The sequence below is a fragment of the Benincasa hispida genome, chromosome 12, assembly GCF_027475165.1.
Source record: "Benincasa hispida cultivar pf3 chromosome 12, pf3_genome.v1.1, whole genome shotgun sequence".
Lineage (NCBI taxonomy): Eukaryota > Viridiplantae > Streptophyta > Magnoliopsida > Cucurbitales > Cucurbitaceae > Benincasa > Benincasa hispida.
In genome coordinates this window covers 45,979,469-45,992,474 of record NC_143489.1, presented here as the reverse complement: position 1 = coordinate 45,992,474, position 13,006 = coordinate 45,979,469, and the positions used below count along the sequence as shown (strand labels likewise).

The 13,006-nt window shown below is 36.0% G+C and overlaps 1 protein-coding gene across 1 annotated transcript; it reads right to left on the bottom strand.

The window, feature by feature from the left end:
- Positions 1 to 7,813: 7,813 nt before the first annotated feature.
- On the bottom strand, positions 7,814 to 10,080 carry LOC120092575 (allene oxide cyclase, chloroplastic-like). Its single transcript, XM_039050701.2, has 2 exons — positions 9,751 to 10,080; positions 7,814 to 8,499 (listed from the first exon to the last, which is right to left on the bottom strand). The coding sequence occupies exons 1-2, from the start codon at positions 9,989 to 9,991 to the stop codon at positions 7,976 to 7,978; spliced, it is 765 nt and encodes a 254-aa protein (XP_038906629.1). The 5' UTR covers positions 9,992 to 10,080; the 3' UTR covers positions 7,814 to 7,975.
- Positions 10,081 to 13,006: the final 2,926 nt, after the last annotated feature.

The following is a 13,006-nucleotide window of genomic DNA, read 5'->3' as shown; positions in this document are numbered from 1 at the left end:
TCCTACCCATTTTAAGGTTAGCAGATAGGTTGTTCTCTTAAATGCTAATTTCAGGTCTTGAACAATCGGGGCCTCACCTTCTCATGATAGAGAGGGACATAGTTCATAAGTGGTATTATGAATCAAATTGTTCATTAGAGGGTCAGTGGGAACTTAAGAAACAAGATGTATTTACAAGGGTAAAATGGTAATTTCGATCCAGCTGTAATTACGAACGACCTATGAAGGATCGACTTACTGATTATGGTTTACATGGACAGAAATATATCTTCAGTGAGGAGAGTGCAACTATCGCGCTATAATGGTATGTCTTGATAGTTAATGAATAGTAATTAATTCAATTAAAGAGTTTAACGAATTAATTACAGATCGTTGGAGCTCATGATTTGTAGGTCCACTAAGTCCCTTTACTAGCTGTTAAATTGGAATAACAAATTAAGTATTAATTGGATGAATTTTGGAATTAGGGTTATGAATTTGAAATGTTCAGAATTCAATTATTAGGGATTTCAGTTTATTGTATTTGATACAGTTAATTAAAAATCGTTTAATTTAGTTCTAATTAAACAAAATTGGAGAATCAATTAATATATAAATTATGATTTAAATATGAAATTGAATTATATTGGTGGAATTAGTGTTTTATTGATTGAATATTAAGATATTAAATTAATATTATTTTAATTAAAAAGGTTTAATTAAAATAAAATAAAATTAGTTTTATACATATTAATTTTTGAATTAATCTGTAAAAATGATTTTAAATAAAATTGTTTTATTTAAAATCAAAAATCAATTTTTAAGAAATTGATTAAAAATAAAAGAGAAGTGGATTTTTCCAAATCTTGGAAAAATCCACTATCTCTTATTGATATATCATCAAATTCCACCAAAAGAATCCAAGGAGGAGGAGCTACCCTTCATTTAACCCTGTATATTTGCATGAAATCAGTCTATAAAATGCATCTTCATGCATAGATTTAGAGATGTATTTTAAAATATGTTTAATTTATGATGAAAATCATGTGTATAATGACAAGGTTAAAGAAATAACAAACTATCATGACATGTATTTTTATTGACAATATAAATGTATCATAAATATGAAATTTTGTAGCAATAAAAATGCTTGTGATAGAACACTTGTTGACATAAATTATTTGTTATGATTTAAATAATCTTGACAATAAAGTGTCATGATTTACATATTCTTCACAAGTAAAAAATGGCACTATATATTCTTTTTTGAAATTTTATAATATTATCGCCAATACCCAAAATGCTACAATAGTTAGTTAATTTTGAGTCAGTTGATGACAATGATAACATGTCATTGTAAACTTGACAATGACAGTTTATCATTGTTAGTAATTGTTAATTGTTGACAATTATTTATTGCATTAAAAGTTCAATTCTGACATTTTAAAAAATTGTCATTGATGCTCATATCTTTAAAGGGATACCGTGATAGAAAATAACTGTCACGAATTTTAATTGTGACACTTTTTAAATGTCATGGAATCATAGTTTAATTATAGAGTTTACACAAAAGTGGTGTATATTTTGTGTATACGTGTTATCTAGATCATAAGATATAAAAGATCACTATTGATCTAATGATGGAGATATATTTGATTAGACAATCAAACTCTTTTCCTTATTACAATTATTTAGGTCGAAGTGGTTGCACAATAAAGTGATGTATCCTTTCATATATAAGTGTGATTTAGGCTATATATATGAAACATTCATGTTCTAACTATAGAGATATATTAGAATAGATCGTCACACCATTTGTTCCATTATAACTTGTCGAAAATAGCATTTTACCCTAGGGTTTTTTAGTAATTTCATGTACCCTAGGGCTTCCCATTATCTATTTATTTGGTTTGTTCTCTTGTACTTTGTGTATAAAACCAATAATAAAAAACTAAGTCTCAATCGTGGTTTTTCTCCCTATTCTAGGGTTTTCCACGTAGAATGTGTGTTCGTTTCTCATTTTCCTTTTTCATCATGGTATCAGAACAAGGGGATGAAATCCTAGCCGTCATAGACGAGAATCAACCACAACCTTCTTCAGTAGTACCGTGGGGATCAGTGGGGCCGCGAACGTCGATATCACAGTAACCGTCCAGGTAGCCGTCGAGCGTTACCTCCAAGCTGCACTGCCTCATCTTATTCCAGCCATCATTCAAGCCCAGCAGTCGATCGAAGGAAGCCAGCCGAGTCGTCCGTCCCAGATCGGAGCGTCGATCGGTGGTCAGAGTCGTTCGATCCTTGAAGCCCAACTAATCAGAGCCACTCTTCAGCAGACCGCGTAGAGCCCAGCAGATGCATCGTACCCAAAAGTTGTGGCTAGATATCTATGATCGCGTCTTCCACCTATGCAAACTCTAGCTGATGGACAGTTTCAGATGAGTCCGGCGAAGTCCCTTTAGTCGCAGTGTCCAGTCGAGATTTCCTCTAGTCGAGCCGAGCCAAGCACCCCGACAGTCGGAGGTTCCTCGTTTAGCCGCACCGACTTTGGTCCTTCTTTCCCTTCGGCTCCTTCTGCGACGTTTGATGCTCGGGGCTAGGCTCCATCAATCGACCTCTTCCAACCAGTGATGGTACCGGGCTCTGATGAACAGAAAATTCCAACCGCAACTAATAGCTGCGGCGCGACTCAATGTCCTAGCGAGATTCGGTGTCATTTCTTCTATCTCCAACAGCAAGTAGAAGACTTCGAAACAGTTCTTAGCATGAATCCACAACCAGAATTCTACTCTGAGAATTCGGTAAACTCTTTCTCTATTTTACCCAATACGAATTATTTGTCTGGTTCGATAGGCAATTCTGCATGGTTCATTATTAGAGAAAAGTTGAATGGCAAGAATTATTTTTCCTGGTCACAATCAATTAGAATGACACTGGAAGGGAGACATAAGTTTTGGTACTTGACGGGAGAGATACCAAACCCCAACCGAGTGATCCTCAGGAACGTATTTAGAAAGGAGAAGACTCCTTGTTACGGTTAGTTCTTGTTAACAGTATGGAAACCCAAATTGGCAAACCATTACTGTATGTTGCAACTGCCAAAGATATTTAAGATGCTGTGCAGAAGCTTTACTCAAAAAGGCAGAATGTGTCTCGACTGTACACTCTATGCAAGTAGGTCCACGAATACAAACAAGGGACCATGGATATAACTTCCTATTTTAATAAACTAACCCTGTTGTGGCAAGATATGGATCTTTGTCGGGAAATAGTTTGGAATTGTGCACAAGATGAGGCTCAGTATTTTAAGATTGAAGAAGCTGATCAGATCTATGACTTCTTAGATGGATTAAACTCTAAATTCGATGTCATTCGAAGTCGAATATTGGGCCAACGGCCTATACCCTCTCTCGTGGAAGTGTGTTCAGAGATACGGTTGGAAGAGGACAGATCAAGTGCTATGAACAACCCAGTTAGTACTTCAACTAAGGCTGCGGCCTTTGCTACAAAATCTTCCAGCTCTGACGGCAATAAAAAACCCACTCCTATTTTCGAGCACTGAAAAAAGTCGTGGCTTACAAAAGACCAGTGTTGGAAGCTACATGGACGACTTTCAAATAATAAACGTCACCAGTCACATGAAAAATCAAACCCTGGACGTGCCCTAGTGAGTGACTCGACAAATGAGAATCCTCAGCATCAATCCCCAACAGACAGTAAGACCAATCTAAGTACAGTTGGGGTCAGTGCCATCGCACAGTCAGTTACGATTCAGTCTTTTGGCCTTATTAGCATTAATGGTAAAAAAATCTTGGATTGTTGACTCAGGGGCTATAGATCATCTTACTGGCTCATCTGGTTAATTTCTTTCATACTGTCTGAGTGTTGGTAATAAACGGATTAAAATCGTAGATGGGTCATTTTCCCTTATTGCAGGGAAAGGCATTTGTCTCCGTTTAAGGGTTTGGTACTGCGTGATGTATTGCATGTTCCTAAGATATCATATAATTTATTGTCTATCAGTAAAATTACAAGAGATCTGAGTTGTCAGGCAGTTTTTTCATCCAACACTGTTTTATTTCAGGATCTGAGCTCGGGGACAACGATTGGCACTGCTCGGCACAATAGGGGGCTCTACTTTCTGACTGATGATACTTTTTCTAGGAATGATTATAGGACTAGTCTCGTTTCTTTAAATTTTTCTACTTCTGCGAATGAATTTTTGTTGTGGTATTATCGCTTAGAACATCCAAATTTTCAATACATGAAATATTTGATTCTGCATTTATTTTGCAATATTAATATATCTTCTTTAAACTGTGATATTTGTATTCGTGCCAAACAGAGTGGTGTCTTCTTTCACTCTCAACCCTACAAACCGTCCAGACCTTTCACCTTAGTTCATAGTGATGTCTGGGGTCCCCCTCACTAACCACTACCTCCACAAGGAAACGCTGGTTTGTCACCTTTATAGACAACCACACTTGGCTTACTTGAGTCTTTCTTCTCACTGATAAGTCTGAGTTGTCGTCTATATTCCAGCAATTCTATGCTACTGTGGACACCCAATTTAATGCAAAGATTGGTATTCTGAGAAGTGAAATGGACGAGAGTTCTTTAATGCCTCTTTCCGGGACTTCCTCACCTCTAAAGGGATTATCCACCAAAGTTCGTGTGCTTACACTCCCCAGAAAAATGGAGTAGCCGAGAGGAAAAATCATCATTTGGTGGAAGTCGCCCGTTCCTTAATGCTGTCCACATCACTTCCATCTTACCTATAGGGGGATGCTATTCTCACTGCTGCCCACTTAATCAACCGAATACCCTCATGAGTCCTCAACTTTCAAAATCCATTGGATTGTTTTAAAAAGTCATACCCAACTACTCATTTAATCTCAGATGTTCCACTTCGGGTATTTGGTTGTGTTGCCTTTGTTCATTCCCATGGTCCAAACCGCACGAAATTCACCCCTCGTGCTCAAAAATGTGTCTTTGTTGGGTATCTCCTCCATCAGCGTGGGTATAAATGTTACCACCCGTCATCTCGCAAATATTTTGTTTCCACTGATATCACATTTCTTGAGGATCAGTCGTTCTTTCCCATTAGCCATCTTTAGGGGGAGAACTCTAGTGAAGAGGCTAACTGGTCCACGTATGCAGTTCCCTTAGTGTCATCTTCGATTCCTGAATATGTCGGGCCTATCCTTCCTACCAACCAAGTCCCATGGATAACATACTATAGGAAGAATCTCATAAAGGAAATAGTGCCACCTGTTGCATCTCCGGCTTCAGTCCATGAGTCAGTCCCAACATCAAGTACATACATTCTTGAAATTAATGATATTGATACTTATCTGAGACTAACGGTTGCATAGAGGAAAAAGGCAAAAAAGTTGCTGACAGCACCACCATGGCAGATGGAGAGACAACTGCAAATAATGATCAGGAAACAATTCCGAAAAATGAGAATGATACCAGAGATGGTGATGATATAAAAGGGACCTCTGAAGGTGAAACCCCAGTTGAGCAGACAATCGATCACAGTAGGAAACTTGACAGTATGGAAGATCGTGATGCATCCTTCGATCTCTCGATAGCCCTGAGGAAAAGCACTCGATCATGACGAAGTACCCTATACATAGTTACATGACGTACAGTAACCTGTCACCTGAGTTTAGGGCCTTTACCACCAGTCTAGATACAAGTATAGTACCGAGTAGCATACAGGCTGTGATGGAAACTCCTGAATGGAAGGCTGCTATCATGGAGGAAATGAGGGCATTTGAGAAAAACGAAACGTTGGATCAGGTGATTCTACCCAAAGGCCACAAGATGGTTGGGTGCAAATGGGTCTTTACTATAAAGTATAAGTCTGATGGAACAATTGACCGGTACAAGGCCAGGTTGGTTGCCAAAGGCCTTACTCAAACCTTTAATGTGGATTACTCTGAGACATTCTCTCCCGTAGCTAAGCTTAATACTATCTGGGTATTACTGTCAGTTGCAATAAATAAAGATTGGCCACTGTATCAACTGGATGTAAAGAATGCATTTCTTAATGGGGAACTTGAAGAGGAAGTCTACATGAGTTATCACCCCAGATTTGAGGATCAATTCAGACACCGAGTATGCCGACTGAGGAAGTCCCTGTATGGGTTGAAACAGTCTCCGAGGGCCCGGTTTGACAGATTTACCACCTTTGTCAAAGGACAAGGATATACCCAAGGGCACTCAGATCACACATTGTTTACAAAGAAGTCAACTTCAGGGAAGGTTGCAGTTCTCATTGTGTATGTCGATGATATTGTGCTTTCGAGTGACGATGATGATGAAATTATGAGACTTAAAGCAAAGATGGCCAAATAATTCGAGATTAAAGACATTAGGAAGTTGAAATATTTCCTCAAAATGGAAGTAGCTCGATCAAAGGAAGGGATTTCAGTGTCCCAACAGAAGTACACTATTGACTTACTAAAGGAAATAGGAATGACTGGTTGCGAACCTGTTGACACCCCGGTTGAATATAATTCAAAGTTTAGTAATACAGGTAACAGTGTCCCTGTCAACAAAGAGAGGTATCAACAGTTAGTTGGGAAATTGATCTACTTATCTCACATGAGACCCGATATATCCTATGCAGTTAGCATTGTCAATCAGTTTATGCAGGCTCCTTATAAGGAACATATGACAGCTGTTGAGCGCGTTCTATGATATTTGAAGGGAACACCTGGTAAGGGCTTGATGTTCAAGAAGCTGTTCAGGAAGTCCGATAAATGTTGCATTGAAGCTTACACTGATTCTGATTGAGCAGGGCCTATTGTTGATAGAAAGTTAACATCTGGGTATTGCACGTTTTTCTGTGGCAATCTAGTGACTTGGAGAAGCAAAAAACGGGGAGTTGTGGCCAGAAGTAGCACTGAGGCTGAATATCGGGCCATGAGTTTAGGGATATGTGAAGAAATCTGGTTGATGAAAGTGTTGTCAGATCTTTATCAAGGTAGCGAGCTTCCAATGAAACTGTTTTGTGACAATAAGGCAGCAATAAGTATTGCAAATAATCCAGTTCAGCATGACAGAACAAAACATGTTGAGATTGACAGACATTTCATCAAGGAAAGACTGGACATTGGAAGTATATGCATTCCTTATGTTCCTTCAAGCCAGCAAGTTGCAGATGTACTCACAAAGGGGTTACTCAGACAAAGCTTTGATTATTGTGTCGGCAAATTGGGCCTTATTGATATTTACGCCCCAACTTGAGGGGGAGTGTCGAAAACAACATTTTACTCTAGGGTTTTTTAGTAATTTCATGTACCTTAGGGCATCCCATTGTCTATTTATTTGGCCTATTCTCTTGTACTTTGTGTATAAAACCAATAATAAAAAGTAAGTCTCAATCATGGTTTTTTCTCCCTATTCTAGGGTTTTCCACGTAAACTGTGTGCTCATTTTCTTTTTTCATCATAACTATCTAGGTCAAAGTGATTATCCGACAAGGTAAAGGTGTGATTTGGGCCATAGAAATTGAATATCACAAGATCTAATATTGAAGATATATTTGAACAAATGGTCACATCGTTAGCTCTTTAAAATTTCATAAATTCGTATTATGTCATGGGTTTTAATTATTCAAGTTAAACATTATTAAGATAAACTTAAACTTCTTTTTCTTTGTATTAAAACAAAATTATAAATTTCACGTGCATTGGATTGCATGTTTTATGAACTTATATCATGAAAGGGTACATTCACCAAAGTTTTCCTTTTTAATAAATTAAAAATCCAAAGAATCTAATCGTCACAAAATCCAAAACGAATTATTAGAAACAAATCTAGATGAACAGAAATTCACATATCAATTTTTTCATTTAGTAAATCCGGAAAAAGAAAATCCAAACTATTACAAACCACAAACTTCATTTCATATTACATCTAACACTTCTCAAAAACCAGATTAAAAAAACCAATTATTTAAAAACAGCAGCTCCAAACTAAACCCTCAATCGGTAAAGTTAGAAATGGCAGCAGAAGGATCACAAGACTTGGCCGCAGGCGCCGGCTCGACGGTAGGAGACGGCGTAACAGGCTTCCCCAACAACTCAGCCGGCAAATCCCCAATCCCCTTTAAATAAAAGGTGTAAAACAGCTTAAAAGGGAAAACGATCTGCTGCAACTTGACCTGGCCGGAGACACCTTCAAAGATGCCACTGCCACCGGTGACGGCTAAGTAAGTGTCTTGATAAGTCAAGTAGGCGCCCTGCACCGTTATATGGCCGTAATCGCCGAAGTAGAAGCTGTAGATGGCCTCGTAGCGGTCTCCTTTCTTTTCCGGCGAGTGCTGGATGAGGATGCAGATGCCGGCCGTTATGCCGAGCCGCTTTTGTAGGTCGCCAGAGTAGAGCTTGTTGCTGAATGGGACCAGATCTCCCAGTGAATTCTCTGCCTTCTTGCTCAATTTTAGGAATGCTGGACTTCCCCTGTCTCGCTCGTTTATCTCGTACGCGAACATTTCTTGAACTTTTGCTGAACAACCAAATAATTTAACCAAACGCCTCAACCATGGTTAGATTCTAACTTCAATTACTTCGATTAGTGTTTATTGAGTGGTTAAAATACTACCTTGTCCTTCATAATTTTAGTGTTGGTTCATTCTTGTCATTACATTATCCAAATGTTAACTCTAGTCCTTATATTTGATTATTTTTGTCCATATACTTTTGGAACCTCCACTTGCGATCTATTCATTTTTTAAAAATGATTATTTTAATCTATATTTTCATTTTAAGGAACAAATATAGATCTGGAATTAAAATTATAAGTACAAAAACGAATATTTTATAAATAAAAGAATTTTTAAAAGGGTTATTTTTAGATATAAAAAAATAAATCAAAATATTTATAAAATATAGCAAAATTTTAGAATTATCAATAATAGATGTTAATAGATATTGATAAACATTTATCTATCAGTGATATTGATAGATGCTGATAGATCTATCAACATCTATCAGCATCTATCAATAGTTCTAAAATTTCGTTATATCATGTAAATATTTTCAAAAGTTTTACCCTTTGGAATAATTTTCCTTTTTAAAATAGAAAAATAAATTAAACTATTTAAAAATTTTGATTTTGTTTATAGAGTTGGTAGAAATTTATCGATGTTTATCAATGATAAAAACGGATGATAAAAACAAATAGAAATCTATTATGTATTATTATATGATAGATATTGATAAAAGTATTTCAATGTCTATGAATATTTTTTTTTATTACTTCTGTAAATAATTTTACATCTTTTCTATGCGAAAAATTTTCTTAAAATAAATTAAAATTGAAAATATAAAGAGTAAAGTAATATTTAAACTTCAATAAATAAATAAATATTTAGTGTCTAACAAATCTGTACCATAGGATAGGTTCAAAGAGTATATGGAGGAGCAAGTTGTAAAGACTAAATATTGATAGATATTGATATCAATATTTTTTTTTATTATTATTTAGATAAATAGTTTCACTTTTTTTCTGCGTGAAAATTTCTCTTAAAATAAATTAAAATTAAAAAGATAAAGAGTAAAATAGTATTTAAACTTCAATAAATTTATCAAACGCTTCATTTTGTGTCTAACAAATCTGTATCACATGTTTGGTTCAAAGAGTAGATATTGAGGAAGTTGTAACACCACTCCTTGATACGTCAAAAAAAATTAATGTATAGACTAAAGAATGTGAATTACAGAAATGAAGATGGGAAAGAAAAGAGATGAAAGTTACCGGATTTTGGAGAATCTGAAACCGGTTTGGATTTGTTGAAAAGGAGTGATGTGATTGTTGAGTTGTTGGAGGTAATTGGAGGGGATGATGAAGATGATGAAGATCTGAATCTTGGAGCAGAGAAGGACTGTGATTGTGAGAGATTAAAACCCAAAAACGTCTGGGTTTTAGAGGGCGATGGGGTTCCAGAGCTGGGTATTTTCAGGGAAGAAATCGCTCTGCAAGAACTGAAGGACGCCATTAATGGAGGTGGCTGAGAGCTCCAAACGAAGGTCGGTAAAGAGAAATGGGTGAAGAAGAGGAGACGAGAGGCTTGTTGTTTCGTGGGTTGCTTTATGAATGGCAACTTACGAATTATTTAAAGGCATAGTGTTTTCACCACGTGCCATTTGTTTTGGCCTTTTGAGGTGGCCACCAACGATGTTCAAACACAACACCGTCCATGCGTTGCACGTGCCACACTTTTGCATTCATGTTTTCTTTCTAATATCATAATTTTGATTTTTTTTTCCCAAGCGTGTTAGGAATTCAAACATGGGAGGAAGGATCCTATTCAAGGCCTTGGAGTTGACATGTGGAATTATTGTTTAAAGAAATTTTAATTCTATTTTGGTCGTACTGTTTTATTTTATTATTGGAAATTGAGAAGAAATTTTCCATTTTTTTTCTTTGAAATCAATATTTTATTAAAATACCATTTCCATTCTAAATTTGAGACTTGTTCAATTATTCTTTTTACTTTCAAAGATCCAATTTTAATCTTGGTAGTTTTAATAAATCTTAAACTTTGTCCATCAAAATTAATTTTATTAAAATTGATTAAATAATAATTAGGGATGTTCAAATAACTCGAACAATCCGAACTATCCAACCCAAAATGTAATAGTTGGGTTGGATTAGTTTTGTTCTTGGGTAGGGGTAAATTTTTTCTATTTGTGTTGGATTAAACTTTTTCTATTTTTGTTAGGTTGGGTTGGGCCGTGGGTTGACTAAAAAAATTTGGATTGACCCAACCCGACGAGAATTATATATATATATATATATATATATATATATATATATATATATATTCTTTTTGTTTAAAGTTTGATTATTTTGTATTGATTAATTTGTGAGTTTTTATTATTTTTCTTTTAAAATTGTTATGATATTTGTCTTTATTTAAAGTTTGCAATAAAAATATCATATATATTTGGTATTTAATATTTGAGTTTTATGAGATTTTAGTTATTAGTCATCTTGTTGTATATAAATTTACACATTTTTAATTAAAAAGAAAAGATAAGTTATAACCCGACAACCCAACCCATATATACTCCTAATAAAAATTTTCATGAAATTAATTACATTCATGTTTTATAATTTTATAGTAAAAAAGGTAAATAGATAATAAAAGCTTTTGGGAAAAAAATCCAACAATAAACTAGTCATATGAACTAAATTCAAGATTCATTAAAAATATAAGAACTAAACTTCTTTTTTAGTATAATAGACTAAAATAAGGAACAAAGGAAAAGAAACTTAAAGACAAAGCGAGTTCGAGGGAAGAGCAGAATCCACCCCTAGGGGTGGTCAGTCTTCAAGACACACAATAGAAAACTAAAATTTTCAAGCATGTGAGGCAAACTCGTGGACAATAGAATTACACCTACGGTTGGTGGTCCACAAGAACTATAGATGGAATCACGGGGATGGAGATCACGAATGACATCAACGAAAGATTGAACCTTATTCTCATAATGACTATTCCCATCGAAGAGATTAGAATTTCGGAATAGATTCAACTCAAAGCGGGACAATGTCGGCCTCAAGAGATCTAGAATAGCATTATACATGGCGTTGGCTCGGCGAGCTCTCTCGATCCCATCATGACGACATGAGTCGCTATGGCAAATCAAACATCACCATTCTTAACGTGAACTACAACACTAATACCCACTTCACCATTAAGTAAAGTTGCATCAGAATTCAACTTAAAGAGTCGCGATGAGAGATGAACTAATGGGAAAAAGGCCTCAATATCTAAGAGATAATGAGCTAATAGGATGAGGGGGAGGGAGGGTGTTGATCTAGATTGTTGGTCAAGGATTCCACTAGATTCTATGCCCATCGAACATGATCGAAATTGGGATTGCTTTGGTCTTCAAAAACCAAAAGATTGCGTCTGTGCCAAATGATATAAGCAATGAGCAAAGATATTATGGTATCCAGAGTGTTCAAAGACTTCTAGGCCCTACAAAAAAAAGAAAAACAACATCAGAAGAGTGCATATAAAAAAGAAAAATGCAAGGAGACCAACATTTCCAGATCTGTTTACTTCCCTTACCGTCCCAAAAAGCATGGATATTTGACTCAGTGGCATGATGGCATAAAGAACATTTCTCACAAGGGATGATGGATTGATGAGTTAAGACCTAACACATTGAAAGAGAACTAAGCTATGCGCGCCATTGGAAAATTTGTGTCTTTTGAGTGATGGAAAGAGCCCACAACGAATTCTAAAACTTTTCCATGACACGGCTAGAGGAGGAAGATGCTACCAAAATCAAGGCATGAGCCAACTTATTCCCACATTTGATATAGTATAAATCTTTTTTGTCATAATGCCAGAAAAAACGATTCAGATGAAAGGAAGAAAAAAGGGGAATACTCCTGATAATGTTAGTATCCTCCAGACAAAATAACTCATTTATCAGCATTTGATACCATGGACCATCATATATAAGACCATCCATTAAAGGCACATAGAATGATATTGGTAAGGAAAGCAGCTTGAAAGTAGATTCTCTGGGAACTTATTGGTCTGGATAGATATCAATTCATTGGCCATCCCCAATCCTCCAATGGTCACCTTTGAGAGCAAGCTCGCACTTCCATAAAATACTTTGCCACGTACAGGAAAGGTAATAATCGAAACCTACATGGATAAAAGAAGAATTTGGAAAGTACTTAGCCTTTAATGTCTGAGCTACAAGTGAGTGCTCTTTTTCCAAAATGCGCCAGGTGTGTTTCACTAACAATGCTTGATTGAAGAGTTGTATATCGTAGAAACCCAAGCCACCATTCTCCTTGAGATAGGTCATGTGCTTCCAACTAACCCAATTGGTTTTATTGCTCTTGTCTAAACAATTCTACCAGAAATTAACCATGGGTTGATTAAGCTCCCAAACAACTCATTGGTAGTTTAAATCAAGAAAGAGCATATGTTGGAATGGCTTGGACCACTGATTTGATTAACACTTCTTTGTAAGACTTC